Source organism: Mastacembelus armatus, chromosome 10 (assembly GCF_900324485.2).
Source record: "Mastacembelus armatus chromosome 10, fMasArm1.2, whole genome shotgun sequence".
In the NCBI taxonomy this organism is placed as follows: Eukaryota; Metazoa; Chordata; class Actinopteri; order Synbranchiformes; family Mastacembelidae; genus Mastacembelus; species Mastacembelus armatus.
The window spans coordinates 26,705,788-26,723,715 of NC_046642.1; the positions used below are offsets into that span (position 1 = coordinate 26,705,788).

General features: G+C 37.3%; 1 protein-coding gene across 4 annotated transcripts in view; it reads left to right on the plus strand.

The window, feature by feature from the left end:
• csnk1a1 (casein kinase 1, alpha 1) overlaps nt 1–17,928 on the plus strand; it is a 31,491-nt gene extending 13,563 nt beyond the window's left edge. The window contains exons 3-11 of one of the 4 annotated variants that reach the window (XM_026329853.2): nt 1,709–1,835; nt 2,267–2,365; nt 5,933–6,016; nt 9,348–9,487; nt 9,737–9,815; nt 10,628–10,702; nt 10,792–10,898; nt 11,559–11,707; nt 17,170–17,928. In XM_026329853.2, coding sequence (XP_026185638.1) covers nt 1,709–1,835; nt 2,267–2,365; nt 5,933–6,016; nt 9,348–9,487; nt 9,737–9,815; nt 10,628–10,702; nt 10,792–10,898; nt 11,559–11,707; nt 17,170–17,177 — 868 coding nt within the window. In that variant the 3' untranslated portion in view covers nt 17,178–17,928. Of the gene's footprint in view, nt 1–1,708; nt 1,836–2,266; nt 2,366–5,932; nt 6,017–9,347; nt 9,488–9,736; nt 9,816–10,627; nt 10,703–10,791; nt 10,899–11,558; nt 11,713–17,169 lie in introns of those variants that run through there. The other 3 variants (XM_026329855.2, XM_026329854.2, XM_026329856.2) reach the window with 3 other exon arrangements.

The following is a 17,928-nucleotide window of genomic DNA, read 5'->3' on the forward strand; positions in this document are numbered from 1 at the left end:
CAGCAAGTTTATACATTGTGTTTTTGAGAAAAAAGTGTTTATGCATGGTTAGTGCAAAACTACAATTTTTTACTCACTGAAATAAGAGCATAAAACACAAACAGAACATTGGTTCACAAGACTTTGGAGACCTGCATGTTGTAGGCTAAAGTGTTTACTTCAGAGTGCTGTGAATGTCATCTTGTTCACACATTCACAGTAAACAATACACTGATTTAAATTTTCTAAGACACTTTTTGTCCAGAAAGGCCATATGCAAGAGGGTGTGTCTGAGGATGAATAGTCATGTGATTTACCTGAGAACACAAAAGACACACTGAACGACCAGACAAAGACGCGCATAATGAGTCAATGTAGATGGGATGGGATTAGTGCAGCACAATACAACACAATGAGGAGCAAACGATCCTCATTTGAGTTAAAATCAGTGTTTTTACTCTGAGGACAAGCTAAACTATTTGTCTCTGTGTGGAATACAAGAAGCGCTTCTCCACGTCCAAACGCGCAGAAAAAGTGAGTAAATTCTATGATGAAGTTTTGACAGTTTATGTCATTTCTCGGGGGTGTGCACATATTTACCTGGTTCACCTGAGATTATTTACATGTGAACAGTGGACAGTGTACAAGGTGGGACCGCATTACCTGTAATGAGGTGAGACAGGAAAAAACGGACTTCTCCTTACGTTCATACGGATTAAATAAAAAGTGATGATTTGTTTTCGACTTGAATTGTTTCACTTAAAAGAAAACATTTCAAGCTTTCTAGCCATATAATTCTTATTTTTATGAGCCAAGTATTCGCTGAGATTCTGGTTGTTTTATTTACGCGTCTGTGAAGAGAAATGGCAGAGACAGAAAAGTACGAGCGCGCACCATGTCGGCTTTCTTTATTTAAAAAAAGAACGTTTTGTTGTTATTATGATGGTATACCACTAAAACTAGACCCTTCTCAGATTTGAATGATATATTTCTTTTATCTGTACGATCAGAATTGACGGAGTAATTTAAGTTTGTTTCGGCCTTATCAGGAAAAGATGCGTCAAAACGCGCCAGTGCGTGCGTCGACCCCAGAGGGTTAATAGGCTTGAAACACTGAGGTGTTGAAAGAAATGCTGGAAATGATGATTGAAGCTTGAATCAACCGAACTCTCAACTTAAGTGTTTTCTTTGGTTACATTTCTGGCAGATGAAACACTTCACAGCAGGTGGTATCACTTAGCATATGTCATATGTCAGTTTATTCTGAAGCGTTTAAGTGCACTTCATCATTGTCCATGAATCTCTAATCCGAACCATCTTTACTGATGGCATTTGCAATGTTGGGCGCTTGCCCTGATTGTCTGCTAAATAAGTGAAATAATGCCAATTCATGTGTCTGATTTGATTGCAAACCGTAAGTTCAAGAAGAGCACTTATATTTGGTGTTATGAAAGCCTTTTGAAGCTTACAGAGACAAGTATGAGAGACAAAAAACAGTATCTACTCTGCTTGAAGTTAAAGCAGAGTGCTGCACACACAAACTGTGCTGTCTGTCCGACACCAATGTAAAATGGGATATATGGCTTTTATTAAAACTCGTTCAAGCACCAACACCTATAAAATTAGGTATAGTATTGTTTTTAATTGTGATATCTTTCTAGTATTGGCATACTGTGCAACACTATTTAGACTAGTATCAATAAACATTCTCTTGTTATTGTGTCACCAGGTGGTATGGCCAAGAGAAAGACTACAATGTCCTAGTCATGGACCTACTTGGACCCAGTCTGGAGGACCTCTTCAACTTCTGCTCTCGCCGCTTCACCATGAAGACAGTCCTCATGCTCGCAGATCAGGTGAAAAACACATATACAAATTCACCTTTATGCACTCTTCAAATGCAGGAAGAGCTATAATTCCATACTAGTTATAGGGTGGTGCTGCCTTTCAGCAAGAAGGCCCATCCTCCTTGTAGTGTTAGTCTGTGTGCTGTAAGTGTTGTCTCTGCTTGGATTTACTGCTGTTCCCTCCCTAGAAACATTACTGTTACTTTGGCCACCATGTTGTTGGCTAGCTTGCTGTGCTACTAATTACTTAATACATAATTAGTTTAAATCTATGTTCTTTCTGCGCCATTGTGCTATATTGGATTCTAATAAGCTTCAAATAGATAAAGACTGGATTTACAGATCATATTTTACCGTTTTCCGGATTAATGAAACATGTAGTGGCTGTGTGAGCCCAACCTGACTTTGTGAAATATGTATTATATTCTTTTCATCTTCAGATGATCAGCAGAATTGAATATGTACACACAAAGAACTTCATCCACAGAGACATCAAACCAGACAACTTTCTAATGGGCATTGGGCGTCACTGTAACAAGGTAAGTCCAGGTTTTATATACACCAAGTATAGATTAAGGTTTTACATGGAGTGTGTCATAGTAGTCATGTTTTCTCCATCTTCTGGATTTCTAGCTGAATCTTGACCCAATGTCACTACTGTTTCAGAAAAAAAAAAATAGTAATTGGTCTTTGGCAGTTTTTTGTACGTCTACAAACATTGTTAAACAATCAATTCTTTGTCTGAAAGTGTCATTGCCTAGTTTTGTAAAAACACTATTACAGTTGCATATTTATCTGCTGTGTACGTCCTGAAAGATGTGATGACTTGAAGGAAAGTGGAAGAGTTCTGAAAAATTAAAGTGCTACAGTTCTGGTGCAAACTGAAGTTTAAATAGTAGTACAAATTAATGTTAATTTCACTTGTCACTTGTGCCATTTATATGACCTTTGTAACCTATGTAACTATGCGTGTTATTACCATTGGTGTTGTAATCTTTAAAATTTATTTATGGATGCCTGTATGTAGAAAGAACATTTACTTTATAAAGTCATTTTTACATTGTTTTGATTATCCTTAAAACATACCACTTGAGAAAATAAGGCATTATTTAAAAATATCACACCTGATCTTAATGAACTAATTCAAGTTCAAAATCTTTATTAATGTACATTATAGAATTTCTTAAGAACAAACTCACATGTCAGTGGAAAATAAAATCAACTCATGGAGGGCTGTATTCAAAATCACACTAAAACTCAAAGTGAAAAATTTTTATCACAGGCTCATCCAGGCTCAGTTATGTTACTTCATTACAGAAACTCATAATGTGACCCAGAAGTCTGTATGGCCATGTATGCCTGTATGCACTCCCATCATCTGGGCATGATTCTGAGCGGCAAGACCAGTGATCCTTTATATTCATAAAGATAAATTTTTAACTTTGTCAATATCAGAACATTTTTAATGGATGCTCATATGCCAAAGTATGGAAAATAAACCTCAGGAACACACTTCATTGTTTTTAAAACACTGATGAAAGAGATACTGAATTAGTACTTACAGAAGGTAGTGGAGCAAAGGCTAGCCCGGACGAGGCTTTCTGTTCAGCAGGTACTTGTTTGTGGGTCAGAACTGGGAATGAGAGTTATCGGCATTATAGACTCAGCAAACAAAGTGAGATTTTGCACATTCTTTTTTTAATAAAATATCTTCTACGTATACTGTGTGTATGTATGTATGTGTGTGTGTGTATATATATATATATTCTCTGTTCCTTTTTTTCACAGTAATTTATACAGATAAGTAAATTGTCATGTCTTCCTCTATCTCAGCGTAGGCTAGGGCTAAGAAATTTTTCTGGTTTCATTGGGATCTGTTGTACACAGCAAAGTTGACATAACTTTTTAATAAGCAGTTTTCTCAGATCAGGTCCCAGAGCATTGCAAGCACCTACATTTTGTAGCGATACATTGCCCTAAAGCTGGACTGCTGTTGTGTTGCACCACTGGACTGTATGCAGTGATATAGCCTGTGTAACTACACAAGTATTTGCATTAGTAATTTGTGCTGCAGTATATAAGTGCTAAATCCCTGTGCTCTTGTTCATCCTCTCTCCCTTTCTCACCATGTTACAACACAGCCCTTTAATAAACATGGATGCTTGGCATCACTGAAATCTCTGAAGTCTACTGATTAAAGAAATAGCATGAATTTAACTGCTAACCTAGCTAACCCAGAGATGCTTAAACTAGCTCTGTCAAAAAATCTCTGTGACCACTATGAACTGCAACTGGAAAATGCTGGATCTTAGTTAAATTCCAGCACAAGAAGGTACAAATGAGAAATGTATCGGTGTTTTATCCTGATATTCCCATTACAATCATGCAGTAGTAATGTCTGATTTTCATGCACTTGTGTAGCTCTGTGTTGTTGTTGTTGTTGTTGTTGTTGTTTAAATTTAGCCTCAACCCACAACAGTGTGTGCTATTAACAGGCTAATTTTTAAGAATCTGGTAGATTCAGCCCTGACCACTCTCTGTGGTGTTTGGTGGGATTTTTAGCCTCAGTTTGATTTGGTGTGCACTGAGAATGTGTTTGATTGCTATTGTTTGTGAAATGCTAGGGTTTGGGCAAAGTGCTGTGTTTCCCACAGGATTTTGTGGTGGGTGGACTTTGGACCCTCGGGGACATCCAGTCTCTAGGGGAGTCCAGGGGCATGGTTAGACTGTTGGATTAGCTGGGAGTGAGACATGCAAAACATTAGAGAGATTTGGTTATTCCAAGAAGTGTAAAATTTTCTAACTCACTAAAAACTGGTTTAACTAGACTATGTTGGTTATCCTTATTCATTTAACCAGGTAAAAGCCTCACTGAGACTGTTTTTCAGCCTTTCTACTGTGAGATTTCTGTGTATTTGCTGAGGCTTCAAATAATGTTATGTGCTATAAATGAGATCCTCATATCTTTTGCCATTGTACATTGAGAAACATTATTTGCATTTTTTTAACTATTCAGGAATTTACTGGATTGTGAACCTTTTCCCATCCTTACTTCTGAAATCAATGGCCAATATATAATACATTCAATGGTGAGATATTCTATCAGGTGTGTCTTCTGTTTGTTATAAACCGAAATGAAATTATTTGAACATTGGATAGCTCATCTTTGTGCTGTTAACAATTAAGTATGGCTAAAAGGTTTTTCAAGATCCTTTGTTCTGTATTTATTTAAAATTTACAGTGTCCTGACTTCTGGAAAAAAGTTCTATGTATTTAGATTCTTTTTGAGGAGGACCACATTTATCATATTTTATTTACTTAAGAGATATTTGCTGCTGAGCATTTCTGACACTTTGGGTGGTTTTCTTCTGGCACCTTAATTAGATAAGACCTTATTTATTCATGTAGTCATTGCGATTAAGGAACTACAGCTGTTTTAATTTGGGTTTGTAACTTTAGTAATTTTATATAGATAGGGGTGGAGTGGAAGAGGTTAATTTGTTTGCACAATACCAGTGAAAAACTTAAAATATCATGAAATTCTCTTCAGAGACTTGTTAACGCGTTGTCACAATTATAAAATAGGCTTTCTTTATGCTTTCTTTGTTTTGCTGGTGGAGTATAAACAACCATAGGCTCTTAACCATTTACTGCCCAAAAGTCCAGCCTCTCCCCCAAATCTTTATGGAGCCGTAGTGTACTGCCTGTCTGCACTGGCCTTTGTCTCTGACAGACATATCTTTAAGTTACAACATTTCTAATTTTCCAGAGCCACTTCTGACTTTTTTGTTGTACAGGGTTGATCTTCCCATGGTTGTCCTGATAGAAGAAAATCACATTTATGTGGTTTCTTCTAGACTGATGGCCAGAATGATCATATCTGTATCACAAAGATTTAAAGTGGGTTTCTTTGCCTGTGTAGGTCCAGTCTTGGATATACAGAGGGATGTGCTTATCCTAACTGCACAGAACTTTTGTTAGTTGTATCTAAAGGAGTAAACCATGTGGGTGCAACCCGAAGTGCCTGTTGTACTCATACTAACTGTGACTAAAGGTGGATAGAGGCTGTGTGATTTTGACCCCTACCCCTCTACTGTCTGCCCTAGTGTTTAGACTCGTCAGTGGGGAAGAGGAAAAGAAGCTTGGCTGTTAGCTCTTCTCAGGACCCATCTTTCTCAGGATTAAACCAGGTGTGACCTTTACCACAACACCAGCTGCCTCACAACAGCAGTTGTCGCTTTGCCATCATACCTAATTACACTGGTTTAAAGTGAATGAGACCACCAGCACCCATCTTGCATTCACAATACCCAATACCTAATTAATGTACTTTATCACAGTGAAAGGGAAAGGGAACTCCCTGTTAGCATTGCTAAGGGAATAGCAGTTGTCCCTATTTGATGTAACAAAGGGTCCTTGTGCATTTGAAGAGATGGCGACCTACCTGCATTTAAGACGTTCCTGCCTATTCAATGTGCTATTTGACCTGAGAGTAGCACAATGCTGTGATTTATTCTATGCTTATTCTTATTAAACAAACCTAGAACTCAGGCATTAATCATATTTAGTTAATGTATTCCTTGTGTTTTTAATTGGTAGTCTGGCTTAATGAACAACTGATGTTAAATTAGCAAAAATAATGAACCTAGAACCATGCATCGCATCAAAAAGGAAGGGCAGAAATGAAACCAATTGTACACGGTTAATATACCACTCTTACTATCCACTACATTTGTACAATTTATAAGTAATTTATTTGTATAACTTACTATGAAATCCCAGCTGAGGTGAAAGATGCATGTTAGAACTATAGTAGGACTTATTAGTAAAGAGCAAGAACACAAATTTGTTTAAAAATGCTTAGTGTCCCTGTTGTGGATGTCTGACTGTCATATCTGCAGTGGCATTGCATTCAGCACTTAGGTAGTAATCAGAAAGCAACCTTACCTGTGCTCTTGAGAAACACAGGAATGTCTGCTAAAAAGAGGCACCGGAAAGCAGTGTTGTTTAGGCTGGAATAAAATTTTCAGCAAAGTCTTTGATTGCAAAAGAAAGCAGCTATTTAAAACTTTAAACGAAACCTGGTCAAAAAATTTTTTAAGCGAAAGTCAAGCCAGTTCCTTATGTAAAATGTTTCTGCAGCTTTTGAATGTTACTTTTGAAATTGAATTATGCTTTAGTGGGCAAATCACAATCAAGCTACCACTTGTGTAAAACTCAGGTTAATCAAGACATAAAGAGAAACTGAAGGTCTTAATGAACTGTTACTTTCCTTTGTCAAATAAACAAACAAAAAAAAAATCCACTGTGAATGAACTAAACACCATTTTAAATATTTGTTTTACTCAAAAATGCTTAGTAATGGGCAGTTTATGACAAAAAAATGTAGATTTGAGTTTTTACCAATTGCTGTCAAACCTTCCTGTTCTTCAGAAATTAAATATCTTTAACTTAACTTAATGTACCACCCCATTTTCATGGAGGTGGGGCAAAAGAGCATGTAAATCACATTCATATAGCACGATGGGCTTTACGATGGGCAGTTGGCCAGCACTAAGAACTGCAACCCTGACACCCTGTGCTTTTAAAATAAGGTGATAACAAACCTAACAATAATACTGGCTTCCCAAAGGGTTCCCTAGACTATTCTCAGACTAATGTAAAGATTAAAGATCACATGCTTCACCAGAAATTAGCCTCTCACAATGTCTTATTCTGCTTTTACTGCCTAAACATGGATTTATTGGGTTCTTTTTAACTAAGTTTGTTTTGTTAGTGTTTATTTTATTTAAATTTTATTGATCTGGTGCATGAGTTTGTGAAATTGTGCAAATAAAAGTAACATGTTTTCCAGATTATAAGTCACACTGGAATATTATTCGCTTTTATTAATAACAACCTTGTTGAACAGGGGGGGAAAAAGTAAGTCGCATTTCTAATTCTACTAATTATTCTTTATTGATCTATAAAGAACATAGGCTAGGCATAAAAACAAACAGAAGTGCATTACCAAATATATTCATCTGTGTCAAGTAAACAACTCAACAAAATGTCCGACTTGTAGTCTGGAAAATATGGTACCCATTGGCATCCATGTATATACATCTGAGCCAAGCCTAAATTACTCAAACTGGAAAGCTTAACTCCATTTAGTTGTCAAAATGTAATGCAAATGTACATCTAAACTGCTGATAGGTTCCTTGAATTAGCCCATATTATAAGTATTAAGCAATTAGCCAAATGTAAGCGCTAATTGTCTGGCTTGTATGGTTGTGTTTTTGAGGTGTATATCAGATGTGCTTAAATTCTCAGAAATGCACACATTTACAACTGTAGTTCAGAATTTTTGACAAAATATGTTTAAGCTGTTATTCCAGATTGCCCAGTGTGTTCACATTTGGTTGTGGCATGCTATAGAGTGTATGGACATGGAATGTGGCAGTGTAATATGTGAAACTTGTGGTAATATTCCATAGAGTTCATGAGATATGGGGTTTGTCACCTTTTGTTTCACTTGGGTTGCTATATGTAATGGTTATAAATCAGTTATTGTTTGGATTGCTCATCTTTTTGCTTCAGTGTGGAGTGTCACATCAATATTTTGACGTTCAGTGACTATTGGCAAATGTTGGTTATGAGCCAGCAGGATTGGGGGGGTAACCTGTCTGTTTTTTTTGGTTTGTTTTATTTGCTTTTTTGGTTTGTTTGGTTTTTTTTTTTTTTTTTTAAAGATTAGCTTCTTAGACATCTACCATCTGCAGGGTGTGTAGGAGTATAGCCAAGTGGCATACTTGTCACCAGGTTGAACGAAAGGGTTGATTGATGAGCACTAGCTCTAGGAAAGCAGCTGCTTAACTGGACAAGCCACCTATTACATCACAGGAAATTGAAAGTGAGCAAGCCGCTTGCAGTTGAGTATGAACCCTCAGTCACAATCATGCTAATTGTGTTCCACTGATTAATACTTTTGGCTATAACCTAAAAGGTATTAACGTTCTTATTCTAACATTCTTGAAACCTTTACATTAAATTCTTTAATGCCCATTTTAAAAACAGAAAATTATGTGGTATGGTGTCTAAACCAAATAACAATGTGTCGTCATGGAGTAATTATAGAAAACTAAACTTGTATTTGTTGTTTTTGTAACAAAGTAAAGATGCTTTAGCAATTAGATAAACTATGCACAATTAAATGTGAAAAAGTGACAAGAATCTGTGTAAAGCAGCATTCACAGAGCACATCTGGAAGTTGGCTACATTTACTGTGGTGTAAGAATAGTGTGCAGAGCTGTGTTGAAGCTACAATAAGTGCCTTAATCTTAAAGGTACATAGTTGGTAACATGACACTTTTCCTTCTGTCTGCAGTGTTTTACTGCAGGACTCAATTACATTTCTGTTTAAAATAAAGCATAAAATGTATAAGTAATTTTGAACATATTCATTTCTGATGAGCTGTTTGTCATTGTTCATTGGGTTGTCACTGTCAGATAACAAGGATGTGTTTTCTCTCTCTCTGTCAGTTGTTCCTTATTGACTTTGGTTTGGCAAAGAAGTATCGAGATAACCGAACACGGCAGCACATCCCTTACAGAGAAGACAAGAACCTGACTGGCACAGCACGCTATGCCTCCATCAATGCACACCTGGGCATTGAACAGAGGTTTGTACACACAGATTTCTGGGGGGGATTCTAGAAAGCCAGGCAAAATGAGTGTTTTAAGTACCTGTAAAAACATAGGAGCTGGGTTATCACTTGAGCAGAGCAATCCAAGAATTGAGTTACAAGCAATTTATATTTGAGTTGCATGACAGTAATACGTGCAGTGTCGTCATGTTATCTTTTTAATCATTTTAGTGAGACAGTGCCCAGCTTCTCTACTCAACAACTAACATTATTGTCTGTCTCTAGTCGCCGTGATGACATGGAGTCGCTAGGCTATGTGCTCATGTACTTCAACAGAACCAGTCTGCCATGGCAGGGATTAAAGGTATAAAAATATGTCTGGGCTTTATTGACCTCTGTTTTCAAGCTGCTTTTGTTGACTGCTTGTTACCTTTTAAAATTAGTTGTGCACTCTACTATTTAGCATTCATACAGTTTATAAACATGGAATTATTGGTTTTTAATTAAAGTATGCGTACTTAAGTATGAATGCACACAATTTTTAACTTCTCTGAAGACAACTTTTCACATTTTATCTAATTTACTATATTGTCATCTGTTCACAGTTCCAATAATCATTGATTTTAATTTGTGCACATTATGACCCATTTAAAGGTATATGCTTGACATTGTGTTTATGCTCAGGGGGCTACTCAGTTGTAATGGAAAACGACCTGAGTAGAGTAGAGCCGAGAAGTGCTAAAACTATAAAAGTGGAAAAGGGGCATTACTGACTTCGGCAACACCATTTGCAACAGGGTACAACTTCCTCTACTGTTGTCCAGTAGCAGTGAGTGTTTGGCTGACGGCACTATCAGCAGTCCAGCAAGAGAGACACTCCTGCTGATTTGTAATAGAGCTATCTGACTTGTGTGGAAAGAGTGTGGGTCTTTAAAAGCATCAGAGTCCTGTCATGTAATACTGCAGTTCACTGATCTGTAGGTGCGCTAAACCGCTATACAGTGGAATGAATAATTGGGTTTCATATTTGTAGGTAAGGTGTATTGGAACCAAAAGACAACAGTAATTTTCATTATTCAGCAAAATATCTAATATAATTGAGAAAAATACTACGGATATGGACATGCATGAACCACTGGACCACAGTCATGAATACATTCACACTGTGTTACTCAGGCTGCCACAAAGAAGCAGAAGTATGAGAAGATCTCAGAGAAGAAGATGTCCACCCCTGTTGAGGTCCTCTGTAAGGTAGGAATATATTTTTAAAAAAAGAACAGAGCTGGATATCATCTTCCTCCTAATTCACACAGCTCAATTATGCCACTGCATGTTAACAGGGTTTCCCAGCAGAGTTTGCCATGTATCTGAACTACTGTCGTGGCTTGCGTTTTGAGGAGGCTCCAGACTACATGTATCTGCGCCAACTGTTCCGCATTCTTTTCAGGTAAATGCATACACATTTTTATAATAGCTGGTTTTGTTACCACCCTTGATTCAGGGGTTGTTTTTTTTTTTTTTCTTTTTTTCTATACTGCTGTATTTTCTGTACTAAACTGTTCATTACAGAAATACTCAATTACAAGTTTGCTAAGCGAAACAGCTAATATAGGCTGTTCCAGCCCTTTACTTGTCCATTCTAAAGTAATTTCAGCCAATTAATCTTAAATCTATTTTGATGAACAATTGTAGAGGACTTTGCCTTAATTTTGTCACAAACTTGCTAAACTGTCATGTCAAAAACGGGTCATGCATGCTTCCAGTAGGTTCTGACGTTTATTGCTGATCACATTGCTTTTGTTAATAGCCTGTTTTCAGTAAAGGAATAGAGGTAACTGTTCCTGAGTGCTTAGATTGCGGTTTTGCTGACCCTTCTCTGTTTTACTATTTCTTAACTATTATTTCAGGAGTGTACATATTCTTTCTACCTACATTTTCAAACTTTTCTCTTTTGCCTTTCTTCCTCTTGTGTTTTTCCCTGTGCTATTTTTTTCCATTGTCATTCTTTTTTTTTCATATCCTTCTTTCTCTAATCTTTCAAACCAAATCTTTCAAACAGCTGATCATTGAGCATATTATGCAGATAAAGTGTTTGTGTATGTTTTAGGACTCTGAATCACCAGTATGACTACACATTTGACTGGACCATGCTGAAACAGAAAGCAGCCCAGCAGGGGGCCTCCTCCGGGGGCCAGGGCCAACAGGCACAAACCCCCACAGGCAAGCAAACAGACAAACCCAAGCCTAACATGAAAGGTTAGTAGCAAACAGCCAAGCGACGTTTTTTATAGACACCAATTGCTTATATATTCAGTATTGTATTTAGGATTATAAGATATTGTTTTATTCCATAACCCACACCCCAGTGCCCTTTTAAACAAAAAAAAAAAAAAAAAAAAAAAAAAATTGCCGAATTGGAATTTAAACACAAAAAAGACTTGTTTGTGCTGGAATGATAAAGCCAAACAGCATAAACATTTAGGGAAGCACCCTAAAATCCAAAATCAACAATTTTATACAATTGGTCTGTCTTGCAGAAGCAAAGACGTCCTTGGGGAATTTGACTACTAACTTTGCTGCCATGCTTTTTTGTTCCTTTGTTGGGGCTGGACAGTAGACTCTCTCCACTGTGACACTGTTTTAATGTTGAACAACTCTGATCAAACACTTTTGACTAATCTGCAGTCTGTCATTACTAACAGTACCTCTGAATAATGTTGAAAATGTTTTGATTGATTTCCCTCCTTACTTGACACTTTTTCCTGTGCTGTTTGATTTTAATGATGTCTGGCTGAATGAGACCAGCTGTGGCTCATTAGGAACAACAACCTGAGGAATATTGGTGCCTCAGGACTAGAATAAAAGGTATGCATGCGATGCCAGCCACTGTCACTCTCCACAGTGCCAAACATAGGTGTTCGCATGGGAAACAAAGTTGGAAAAGCTGTTGTAACTGGTTTCACATTGTAGTTCAGAACATAAGTACAAGTTTTGACAGTTAAATAGTAGAGAGGGAGTTTTTAAGAGGGCATGTAACATGAGCTAACCAAACAGGTAGTTTTCAAAATGTTTTCTTTTACATGCTTTCCACAGACAAAAGTGAATATCCTTAGAGGACATTGATTTTTTTGATGAAATACAACACACTTTCATTCACACTTTTTATTTCCCTGCATGGCTTTCCTTCTCTACCTTCTGCCAAGTCAGCATTACAGATACTGACATGAGTAATCATTGTTAATTATTGAACATGAAATGATCTGCAGTGTTTCCACTATCATTCATTTCAACACAATCTCTGAAAGGCACAAAGCAGGCCACATCCCTATGCGTTGCACTGTCTTGCACTGTGCCCACCATTCCATGTTATCCATGCAGGTAACCTATTTAAAAACAGACAAGAGGAACTTAAGACGCCTGACTTTGTGAGCAGTCACAGGTCACTAGGTAATGCTTTTCCCAGAGACAGCCTCACTGCCGTAATTATATTTTGAAAAAGTATCCATAGGTTTAAGCAATGGTATTTTATTGTTGACAGTCGGCAACCACTGAATTAGCTTATTGTCAGTCGCAACATCAGAAACTGAAGTTGAACATAAACAGTTATTAAAGACCTGTCATGTTTCTTGACTATGGGCTTGCAGGCATAGTTAAAAGTGATTGACACATTAATGTAAAAATTTATACCATGATACAGCAAATAAATGCAGCATTATAAATAATCAGCAGTGAAATAGATTGTGCTGTGCGTGACATGAGAGCAAGTTTTTGTGAAAAACTGCCAGAACATTTTTTTTTTAAAGATTTTAATTAATGATGACTTAGTTGAGGCAGAAATTTGTGAGACTTAAATGTGATATGTCATTACAGTTTGATTACTGATAAGCTTCATTTCATTCTGCCTAACTTAACGCTGTTAAGCAAACAACCAGGGAAATTCTGACCCTTCACTTTTATTTAATTTGGCTCTTTAGTAGCATTTTCATTTTATGGCTGGAGATTGAGATGGGGATTAAGGCAGTTTCACTGCCTAGACACTTTGTAACCAGTGGTCAGCTAGCTTGGTCTGTCTGCCTGATATTCTTTAATATGCCTTACTTGGAGCATCACACACCTGCACAAAACAGCTGTCATTTTCTATGCATTTGTTTTTTGAAAGATATCCCCCGTGTCATAGGAGACAGGTAGTGTGAAGAAAACCATGAGTTGGACGATCATTCATATCATTTTGTAGAAACAAATGAAGATGACCAAAGATCGACTCCCCTTCTGTAAATCATACAAAATTATCAAAGTTTATCAAATATGTTTTGTTTTTTTTACTTTAAAAGAAGGCTTTAAATATGTTATTGTCTGTTGATAATGTTTTTGAGATATCATTTAGGACAAATTTTTCACATTAAACACATTGGTCGATTATTCTTAACCTCATATTTATACTGTTCATTTGAACTGTTGAGCTGGTGTGTTTACTTTGAAGTGTATTTTCACTTTTAGTCAGCCGCACCACTACCATTATTTTAACATTGGCATGATGATCTTCAACACTGTCAAGTAAAAGTAAAGGTGAAGCTGTCTTTATGACCAACTCTTGAGCACTGCTTAGTTGCCATGGTTTTAACTTTTAACAAGCACTCTATTACAACACGGTTCAAGTGGATGTGTGCCAGTTTTCTGTATCTGTATGTGCAATCCACCTTTTCCAGGCACGAGGGAGAGTATGGTGGATGTCACCTTTAAAATTAAATGTGATTCCCTGTCTAGGGCATGGTTAGTTTGTTCTTTCTGGGCCACTGTAAAAGCTGCCTCCATAACAGGTGACCCGTTCCCTAGTAGATTTAAAAATCTCAATCTAAAATAAAGAAAATGCAGTGGCTGGTGTTTTCCAGTGGTTACACTGGGACAACATACTTAACCCTCTGGGGTCTGAGGGGGTTTTTGGGGCCTGGACAAATTTTGACATGTCCTGACATTTGTGCTTTTTTCAGAGTTTTTTAAACATATTGTCTAAAGTCTGATAACACTGTAATCAGCACAAAATTGGCTACACTAATATGTGAGCAGCAAGTTTATACATTATTGTGTTTTTGAGAAAAAAGTGTTTATGCATGGTTAGTGAAAAACTAAAATTTTTTACTCACTGACATAAAACACAAACAGAACATTGGTTCACAAGACTTTGGAGACCAGCATGTTGTAGGCTAAAGTGTTTACTTCAGAGTGCTGTGAATGTCATCTTGTTCACACATTCACAGTAAACAATACACTGATTTAAATTTTCTAAGACACTTTTTGTCCAGAAAGGCCATATGCAAGAGGGTGTGTCTGAGGATGAATAGTCATGTGATTTACCTGAGAACACAAAAGACGCACTGAACGACCAGACAAAGACGCGCATATAATGAGCCTTTCAGTCAATGTAGATGGGACGGATTAGTGCAGCACAATACAAAACAATGAGGAGCCAAACGATCCTCATTTGAGTTAAAATCAGTGTTTTTACTCTGAGGACAAGCTAAACTATTTGTCTCTGTGAGGAATGTAAGGAGCGCCGCTTCACGTGCGTAATGCGCAGAAAAAGTGAGTAAATCCTATGATGAAGTTTGATATTTTGTGTCATTTCTCGGGGGTGTGCACATATTTACCTGGTTCACCTGAGATTATTTACATGTGAACAGTGGACAGTGTACAAGGCGGGACCGCATTACCTGTAATGAGGTGAGACAGGAAAAAACGTTACGTTCATACGGATTAAATAAAAAGATGATTTGTTTTTGACTTGAATTGTTTCACTCAAAAGAAAACATTTCAAGCTTTCTAGCCATATAATTCTTATTTTTATGAGCCAAGTATTCGCTGAGATTCTGGTTGTTTTATTTACGCGTCTGTGAAGAGAAATGGCAGAGACAGAAAAGTCCGAGCGCGCACCCTGTCGGCTTTCTTTATTTAATAAAGTACAACGTTTTGTTGTTATTATGATGGTATACCACTAAAACTAGACCCTTTACAGATTTGAATGAAATACTTCTTTTATCTGTACGATCAGAATTGACGGAGTAATTTAAGTTTGTTTCGGCCTTATCCGAAAAAGATGCGTCAAAACGCGCCGGCGCGTTCGTCGACCCCAGAGGGTTAAGAACACTATATTTCAGTTCTGCTCACAGATCAATATTACACATTGAACCTTTATATGGACCTCAACTCTCCCCTAGCCCTTATTGCCCCACAACACAGGCTGTATGAAAAAGGGGTTTCTTTTCTACGGTAGCTTTCATAATGTTGTGACCAGTTTGACTGTATGCTAACCACCACACTTTCACTTTCATTTTTAATTAAGTACTAGTAGCAGCTCTTAACTATGTTATATTTCCATGTGACTTGTGAATGAAAACTGAGTATTGTTTTCACTTGAAGCCGTGTGCATGGTGACATGTCTATGCGGATGATATTAGGAGAGGTGGTAAATGGTCTTATACTTGTATAACGCTTTTTTACACTCAGGTGCAGGCAAAGTGCTTTTAACACTATTTGCTCATTCACCCATTGGCACACACAATCACTAACACACTCTTATACACCTACGGAAGAGCTACCAGGGGCAACTGGGGTTCGGTGTCTTCAACATGGACAAGAAGGTCCATGAAAGAAGACAGATCAAACCATCTCAACCCTTCAGTTCATGTCTGACCTCCTCTACCTTCTGAACCAGAACCACTGTTTAAGATCTAATCATATGATCAGCACTCACTGAACTTTTCATTTAAAATATGCAAACACATCAACAGTCCACTGTACACATTACTTTATGGTTAATGTGGCTACTTAGGATGACATGCAACTACTTTCTTGAGGTGCATGCACATTATTTGTAAAATTGTGTTGCAACAACCTCAGCTAAATGATAAACATGAGAAAATTTGTCCTTGTCTGTGGATTGGACATGGCTTCAAAAATCCAATTTAGAGGAAGCTAACACATTAAAAAATATATACATTTGCATAGTGTGGACACATTGAACTCAAATGAAGTACATATATACATACATACAAACATGTATGGATCTATCAGACTACTGGGGGTAGTTGACACAAAAGAAGCATAGGATATTTCAAGGTGGCTGACAGTCAGATGCCTTAAGCAACATGAGGTATACTGAATCTATAGCCTAAAAAGTTCACTTCTCTATGTCAATACAGAACCTTTCTCATTTCTCAATGGCATCATCAATTAATTCATCGAAATTACCGCGTTGAAGTCCCAGCCCTAGTTTAAACAGTTTAAAATTCACTGAGAGAAAGCATTAAGAAGTAAGGTAGCCAAGTTTAAATTGGAGCTCAAGTAAACACAATGAATATTTAAGTTTTTTTATAGTATACTCTATGCAAATAAACTGGAATATAACTTAATGGAGGTATGCTTGAATTGCATGAAACAACTGTGGAAAGGACATATTGGATGGAACCGCATCAAACTGGACAACCATCAAGAAGTGTACTTGGGGCATGTGGTGTGTCATGATCTTCTAAAAGCCTGCACCTTCTCAAGAGATTACCGCTCTTTGGTCCCTGGTCCTTCCTCTATGTGTGCTGGTCTTCAGAGCTGCTGACCTGCTTTCAGACACTAACCTGCTGCTGTGGCTGTATAGCCAGCATCCATCTGCATCAGAACATGGTATTTATGCTGTGGTTTTAATGCTGCCTGTGTTTGTGTGTCTACAGGTTTCTGAATGTTCTCTGCCCAGAGGAGAGCTGCAGAAGTGTTGGTGACCAGGACCAACAAGCCTCTCTTCCTGGACAAGCAACAAACAGAAAGTCTGTCTCTCTCCTTCCATAATAACTATCTATGTAATGGAAATGTATAGATTTACACATGCTTTTGTCAGCTGTGTTATCTATATATCCATATGTGTATATATATATAATGAAACTCTCCACTCTGAAAGAACAGGATTTTTGGATGTGGAGGCTGTAGCCCCCTGCCCCTACCCTAGGCACACAAATCCCTTCCCCATTCATCTCTGTCTCTGTCCTCCTTTGAGTGTTGACTTTTTGTAAGGTTACTTTGGAAACTAAAGTTAAGTTAGTCAGATGACCCTTTGTTTTTCTCTCCCAGTGGAAACATCTCAGCATCTCCTCCCCTCTACGCTCCTTATTTCACTCCCTCCTTTACCAAACAAATGTTAAATCATTGTTATCCTAAGAGCTGTTCTCCCTTTTTTCTTTTTGAAATAACTGAATGATGCAGCCCTGGATGTTATCTACTAAATCAAATGTTGGATTTTGTTTCTTGTTTTCTTTTTGTTTCCTATGGTGATTAGGATTTTGCCTGATGACAATTTAAGCAAGTGATGGCAACAGTCAATGATAGAATGATACTCTGGCTCTCTCCCTCTCTCTTTAGAGCTCTGAATTATTAAATCTGTTGTAAAACATATGGTCTTCTCCGAAAATACAAATAAAAACATTACATAACTCAGA